At 48.4% G+C, this 7506-nt stretch overlaps 1 protein-coding gene across 1 annotated transcript; it reads right to left on the reverse strand.

Annotated features, from left to right (window-relative positions):
- Nucleotides 1-1165: 1165 nt before the first annotated feature.
- On the reverse strand, nt 1166-7272 carry LOC108491477 (receptor-type tyrosine-protein phosphatase H-like). The gene is made up of 9 exons (XM_017801532.2): nt 7200-7272; nt 6766-6844; nt 6606-6653; nt 6053-6092; nt 4291-4407; nt 3208-3330; nt 2910-3070; nt 1735-1870; nt 1166-1650 (listed from the first exon to the last, which is right to left on the reverse strand). Exons 1-9 carry the CDS (start codon nt 7270-7272, stop codon nt 1501-1503), a joined length of 927 nt encoding a protein of 308 aa, XP_017657021.1. The 3' UTR covers nt 1166-1500.
- Between the last annotated feature and the right edge of the window lie 234 nt (nt 7273-7506).

Consider the following 7506-nt stretch of genomic DNA (forward strand, 5'->3'; position numbering starts at 1 on the left):
TGTGTGTGTGTGTGTGTGTGTGTGTGTGTGTGTGTGTGTGTGTGTGTGTGTGTGTGTGTGTGTGTGTGTGTGTGTGTTCGGCCTCAGGGAAGAGGGAACGCCCTGCTCCGCCCCTCGGCCCGCCCCACCCGAGAACCACCATGGCGCCCACAGATGTTGATCTTAGTACCCGAGAATGTTCTACCTTCTGGGCTAAGTCATCAGACATCCACACTGACCACCGGCTCCCGCAAAATACGCACAACACACATTTCTTATAATGCAAAGAACTGTATTCTAGTACATGCAGTCCCAGGACACATGAGCATCCCCTCTGAATCCCAGAAGTCAGTCATCCATACTGTGTATGCAAGGGGTCCAAGCGTCCAGCATATCTGCTCCCAGAAATCAGCTTCTTGTAAAACAATCCCAGGAGGCAAGCCCTCACATCCCTAGCTCCAGCTAACACAGAGGTCTGGTCCCCCAGCCTTCCCTGAGAGACTCAGCTATGCAAATCTCTCTCTCTCTCTCTCTCTCTCTCTCTCTCTCTCCCTCTGTCTTTCCTCTGTCTCTCTGTGTGTGCTCATGAACCCCGTGTGTATTTGTGTGTATACAGGTGAACTGTGTGTAGGCGTCAGAGGACAACTATATCTTTCCTCAAGTGCCATCCACCATTTTTGGAGAAAGGGTCTCTCACTGGTTTGGAACACACCAAGCAGTCTAGATTAACTACTCATCAAGCTCCAGGGATCCCCCTGTCTCTGCCTCCCCAGGGATGCCATTATAAACAAGCCCCACTGTGCCCAGAATCTTAAAATATTTTATTTATTATTATTATTATTTTATGTGTATGAGTGTATTGCCTGCATGTATGCAAGTGCAACAGTGTCATACAATGCCTGCAGAGGTCAAAAGACGACATCAGATTCATCCTGGAACTAGAGTTACATATGGTTGTTAGCCTCCATGTTGGTGTTGGGAATCAATCCCGGGTCTTCTGCAAGAGCAGCCAGTGCTGTTAACCACTGAACCATCTCTCCAACCCTCTAATTCTTATTATGGTTTATTTTCAGCCACTCCAAGAAATTCCAGCTTTATCATATTTGGCATGATTGATGTATTGGTTACTTTTGAGAACAAAAATATTAGTTTAGAATGTAATGACTGTTCAGTCATACTGGTTTGGTTTCTAAAGTAAACGCAGGGCAGGCTCCTGCCTGTCCTTCTTCCCGAAATGTCAGAATCCCAGACCCCCGATTCCTTCCTTCCTCTGAATCTAGGTTCCAGCCTGTTTCCTTGAAACCCTGCACACCTGGGCCACAGCTGCCTCCTATGTCAACAACAAATCCACCTAGGACCCCTGTCCTCCAGCTCCCATAGGGCTCATGTGTTGGAAGTACAGTGGCCTTGTCACACAAGGTTGGGGAGGCTGGAGCTCAAACCTGTTTTCTTGGGGGATCCAGAGATCTGGGCTCAACAGTATCCAGATCTAGCCTGAATATTGCTGTATGTAGGCTTAGCTTAGGTCTCCAACTCATGGGCCTGGATGGCGGCTGCATTCTCATAGATGACGTTTGCCATATTCTTGTATGTTGCCTCCTTCTGAGTGGTGGCTGGGGCTGACTGCTGGAGAAACCTCAGGATGCACTGGTGGAGGAACACGTACTGGGCCTGGGAAAGATACACAGGATGAGGGTGCTTCCCACAGGGTCCTACAGGCTCCCTCAACACCCATGTCCCTCCAAAGCCCCTCACCTCTGTCTGCACCATCAAAGGACGGCTCTCTCTCATCTTCCTCACAAAGCTCAAGGGCCCCACCAGCCCCTCACACTCCAGCTGCCTGAGCAGGACATCCAGCGCGATAAGGGTGCCTGTCCGGCCCACACCAGCACTGGGCAGGGACAAGACAAGAGTCAGGTGTGTATAAGGGGAGGGAAGTCTGGAGCCCTAGCTCATGGAGCTGTGTTTGGGGGACACCTAGAGACTGTGGTGCTTAACAAGATACTGTTTAGGTGGGAACAGAAGATCAAGTCAGTAACTGCCTAGGATTTTTCCTTCTGTTGGTTGTGTTCTGTGTGCCTTGTTTGATCTTTTCACTCCTCCCAGGCCTAAAGATAAGATCTATTCACATACCCATTTTATAGATGGCAAAATGAAGTTGGGGAGGAGGAGTCATATGTCTCAGGTGATGGGTGGAGAATAGGGTTCAAACACAAGAACTCCTAAGCTAATCTTTAGTTTTCTTTCTTTCCCTGCCCTCTCTCCCTTCCTTCTTTCAGAATGGGTCTTTCTATGTGACCCAGACTGGTCCAGAACTCAGTATTCAGCACAGGCTGACCTCAAACTCATGATCCTCATGTCTCAGCCTCGAAAGTGTTGGAATTACAGGCATGTACCTCCAGATCTTTCTTCATTAAAAAATTACATTTAATTAATTTGTGTGAGTGGTGTGTGTGTGTGTGTGTGTGTGTGTGTGTGTGTGTGTGTGTGTGTCGGGGATAATTTGCAGGAGTCAGTTCTCTCCTTCTGCCTTGTGTGTGCTGGGAGTTGAACTCGGGTACTCAGGCTTGGCAGCAAGCGCCTTCATGCACTGAGCCATCTCACAGGCCCCCAGACCTGTCTTCTCAGTCTGCTTTACAGCCCCCTTGATCTTTGTGCTCACCACCTTCTTTTCTGTCTCCTGTATGAATTCCTGGACAATCACCTAAGTTGAACTCGGGTACTCAGGCTTGGCAGCAAGCGCCTTCATGCACTGAGCCATCTCACAGGCCCCCAGACCTGTCTTCTCAGTCTGCTTTACAGCCCCCTTGATCTTTGTGCTCACCACCTTCTTTTCTGTCTCCTGTATGAATTCCTGGACAATCACCTATTGAGTTCTGAGTCCTAAGGCGGGTTCTCTCCAGAGGACGGGCTTCCAGGGTGGTGCTCACCTGCAGTGAACAATGGGCGGGCCTCCACCTGCGGTCTGATCCAACCACTGCCGAACCACCTTCCAGAAAGCCAGCAAGGGGTCTGGGGAGTAAGGAACTCCATGATCTGGCCAGGCCAGGTAGTGGAACTGACGTACAAAGAGGGTCTGCTGCTGCCCCATCTGAAAGAAGGCGAGGGTGGAAGAGGGGAGGGTGGTGTAGAGGCTCCAGAAGATTCTGTGCCCGATGGGTGATTCCCTGGAACACAAGCTACAGGGAGACTTGATGGGGAGTTCTGGGTGGGGTGGGAGGGGCTCACGTGGTAGAGCTGAAGATCCCTCACTGTCCAGTCCTCTGTCACCTCCTCAGCCAGCAGCGTCACCCGCAGCTTCCTGTGAGTGCAGGGCTGAGCATCCAGAGGCCAGTAGTGCTCACACTTCACCTGGGGACAGGGGAGGTCAGCACACAGAGCATGACACCGTTACTGCACGTGTGTGTGTGCATGTTCACATGAATGTATCACACACTGTGTGCATGTGTGTGTGTGTATGCCTGAGGCTGTCATCCAGAGTCACTCTACACCTTCTCCATTGAGGCACGGTCTCTCACTGAACCCACAGCTTGCCTAGCATGTCTAGTCTGGCTGGCCAGCTTGGTCTGTGTGGTGATTTGAATGAGAATGTCCCCCATAGGCTCCAAGTATTGGACATTTTGTCCCCAGTTGGTGGTATTGTTTTGGGAGGTCTTAGAAGGCATGGCCATGTGGGAGAAAACACTGGCGGTGGGCTTAGAGAGTTCTTAAGCCTTGCTGGATCTCTGATCACTCTACTTCCTGTGTCTGCTTAAAGATGTGAGAGCTTAGCTTCCGCTCCAGCCACCTCTGCTTCCATGCCTCCCCACCATGATGGACTCCTCCTTTTATAAGTTCCCTTAGTCATGGTGTTTCTATCGCAGCAACAGAAAAATGACTAATACAGTCTGAGATTCCCTGTCTCTGTCTGCCAAGCACTGGAATTCCAGGTGGGCCACCATGCACACCTGGCATTTATGTGGATTCTGGGGGTCCAAACTCTGGTCCTCACGCTTGCATGGAAAGCACTTTATCCACAGAGCCATCTCTCTAGCCTTCTCAAACTCCAGAAGCATAATCTACGGGAACCTCTGTTGTTTATAAAGTGTCTGGCCTGTGGCATTCACTTGCAGCAATAGAAAATGGATCAAAACACATGGACCAGTGGACACTGTGAGGGTGGAAAGGATGGGTGTGTGATGAAGATGGCTGGGCTCAGACTGCAGAAATGGAGAGGTGTGTGGAAGGGTCTACATTGGGTCAGTATCCAGGTACGGCAGGGTCATGGGGTAGTTCTCCAGGGTCATCACTAGGACAGAGTTCTCCTCTTACCAGTCCAGACTCCATGCAGTTAGTCAGCATGACCTCCCATACCAGATGCCAGAAGTCACTCACAGTGTGGGGCAGGGGGCCCTGTGCTGCAATGAACTCCTTGGGGCTCCAGAGACTCTGGTTTGAGAGAGCAGGCATGTCATGGGCAGGTGACTAAATTCACATTCTCCACATAGCAGATAACAATTGTCTTTAATTTCAGTATTAAGAAATCTGATGCCCTCTTCTGACCTCTGTGGGCATTGCACATATGTGATGCACTTAGATATTTGCAGGTAAAATACTCACACATTAAATAAATAAATAAATAAACAAATAAATAATAAATAATAAACAAATAAGCACAGTGGAGGCTGGAGAGATGGCTCAATGATTAAGAGCACTAGCTGCTCTTACAGAGGACCCGGGTTCAATTCCCAGCACCTCCATGGCATTAACTGTCCAGGGGAGTTATGTAAATTCCAGGGGATCCAAACTCCTCTTCTGACTCTGTGGGCATGGTAGGAGATGGCTGCACTTACATATATGCAGGCAATACACTCATATACATGAAATAAAAGTAGTAAATAAGAACAAAGTGGGTCTGGGCATGTGGCTCGGTAGACAAAGTGCTTGCTGGGCATGCATTAAGTCCTAGATTTGATTCCAGCACCACACAAAACTGCATGTGCTGAAACATTGTCATCAGAGTGCTGGGGAGGTGAAGGCCAGAGAACCAGAAGTTACACAATCATCTGTAGCTACACAGGGACAACCTGGGCTACGTGAGACAGGGTCTCCCTGGAGCCCCAGCTGACTTGGAACTCATTATGTACAGCACGCTTGCCTTGAACGCCCAGAGAGCCGCCTGCCTCTGCCTCCCAAGTGCTGGGATTAAAGGTATACTCCATCATGTCCAGCATAAAAGATATTTTTCTAAAAGAAATGGAAGAGGCTGGAGAGATGGCTCAGTGTTTAAGAACACTGGCTGTTCTTATAGAAGAGTTTGAATACCAGCACCCACATGGCAGCTAACAACGGTCTGTAACTCCAGTTCCAGAGGATCTGACAGCCTCTTCCGTCCTTCATGGGCATTGCATGACATGGGTGCACTTACTTATATTCAGGCAATACACGCATATACATAAAATAAAAATAATGAAATATTTTTTAAAAAATAGAAAGGACAGTCCTACAGGCCCAGAGACAGGCTGGATCTGTGATCTGCATGATCCTGCCCAGAAGCTCCACACAGCCACCAAGCCAATACTTTGCTTTCAGCGTTGGAGTGGAGAACCTCACCCCAAGTCTACGTCTACTTGCCTGAATGAGCTTCACAATCTTGGTATAAATACACGCTGTCTAAACAAACAAGCAAAAATCCCAAGCACCCAAAACTTTGGGGCCAAAGAGATGGTTCAGAGGCTAAGAGTACTGGCTGCTCTTCCAGAGGCCTGAGGTTCAGTTCCCAGCACTAACATAGCAGCTAACAACAGTCTGTAACTCCTGTTTCAGGGGATTCAACCCTTTTCTGGCTTCTATGGACATTACACACACGTGGTGCACTTACAGATGTGCAGGCAAAATACTCATATACATAAAAGAAAAATAATATTTAAAACTTTTAAAAGAAAAAGAAGCAGGTATATATTTCTGTTTCTGCTTAATCCAGAAGGATGTCAGTGGAGACTGTCAGGGCTGGGCTTGGGAGCTAGTTGGCTGCCTCTGTTCTCCCCCCACCTGAGTTTCTGTCCTTCTGGGTTTTTTTTTTTTTTTTTTTGACGTGGTCAGCAAAGTCTTTGGTGAGGCTATATCCTGGGAATCTGTGGTGGGGACAAAGGGAAGAAAAGACTTTAACCAACTTGAGTCTTATGATTTCAGGATAAAACAGTGTGATTTTTGTGGACCAATGAGACTTCTGAGTTTATCTACAGGAGACCTGGGAGGAAAGCCTCAAGGAGACACCTGTACACCCTTAATCATAGTAACGCTGGTCACAGTAACCCAAAGGTGCAGGCAACCCAAGCCTCCGTCAGTGGCCTGACAAGGTGGTACACACTTGTAATGCCAGCACTCAGGAGACTGAGACAGGAGAAGCACCAAGAGTTTAAGGCCAGTATAGAAAACATAGTGAGTTCAAAACCAGTCTAGACTACATACTGAGTTCAAGGCCAGCCTAGACCAATGAAAGAGCTGTGGCTGGTGCAGAGAGCACACTCCCTCCTGAAGCCTCCGTGAGGGAACCCACTGGCTCTGCCCTCTGCCCTGTCAGTGACCAGCATGCACTCTGACTTGCCTGACGGCGATTCTTCCCATGCTCCCACCCCTCTGCTCACCTGAACTCCAGGTCTCTGGGAGCTTCCTTCTGCTGAGGCTTCCTTTTCCTGGAAGGACACTGGGATGTTAGGCTCAGGGCTCCAGGCCCGATCTAGAAATTCTCACCCTTCCTGTCCAGGTTCCCAAGCCCAAGCTGCAGACAGTCCTGAGGAGTCTCACCTCTTTCTCAGGAAGAAAATCAGCAGCCCCACAAGGATGAAGAACAGGAGGACGCCCACAATGGCTCTGGCAATGACCCCTGGAGGAGAAGCAAAGGGAGGCTTTCAGCCTAGATTTACCATTGCTATTATTATTATTATTATTATTATTATTATTATTATTATTATGTGTATGAGTGTTTTGTCTGCATGCGTGTAAGTGTACCCATGTCATGCAGTTTCACAGAGGTTAGAAAAGGTCATTGGATTCCCTGAAACTGAACTGGAGTTTGATTGGTTGTTAGCCACCATGTGGGTGCTGGGAATCGAACCTGGGTCCTCTACAAGAACAGCCTGTGCTCTTAACATCTGAGTCACCTCTCCAGCTTCATGAAGACAATTCTTGTTGTCTACCCATCTTTCCTATCCCTGGTGGTGTTGCTGTGTTTTGATTACTATATTCAGGGTCCCCTATGGTCAGGCTTCCTGACAGTATGGCCTTGATGCTCATGACAATAATTGCACTCATCGAGTTTCTGAGGACAAAATGCCATCACCTGGCTTTCATTATTATCCATGATGCTGTCAGTGAACTCATCTTTATGATTGTCTCTCCTACCATATGTCCTACTCTACGATGGTTAGCTACCACTGATCTTTCTAGTGATGATGGTGACCATCTCACTTGTCTTTTCCTAATGGCCTTCCTGTGGAATATATCCACTCAGTAGGGATTCCAGACTTTCATGGGGTTTTTGTCCCC

The sequence above is a fragment of the Nannospalax galili genome, unplaced genomic scaffold, assembly GCF_000622305.1.
Source record: "Nannospalax galili isolate Female #2095 unplaced genomic scaffold, S.galili_v1.0 scaffold842, whole genome shotgun sequence".
Lineage (NCBI taxonomy): Eukaryota > Metazoa > Chordata > Mammalia > Rodentia > Spalacidae > Nannospalax > Nannospalax galili.

Excerpts from the sequence above, each read along its gene's own strand:
- LOC108491477 (XM_017801532.2), bottom strand. The coding sequence starts at position 7,272 with ATGAGTGCAATTATTGTCATGAGCATCAAGGCCATACTGTCAGGAAGC. Across the intron at positions 6,845-7,199 it reads CATAGGGGACCCTGAATATA|GGGTCATTGCCAGAGCCATT; the intron begins GTAATCAAAACA and ends CTTCTCCTCCAG. Across the intron at positions 3,071-3,207 it reads GGGATCTTCAGCTCTACCAC|ATGGGGCAGCAGCAGACCCT; the intron begins GTGAGCCCCTCC and ends GCCTTCTTTCAG.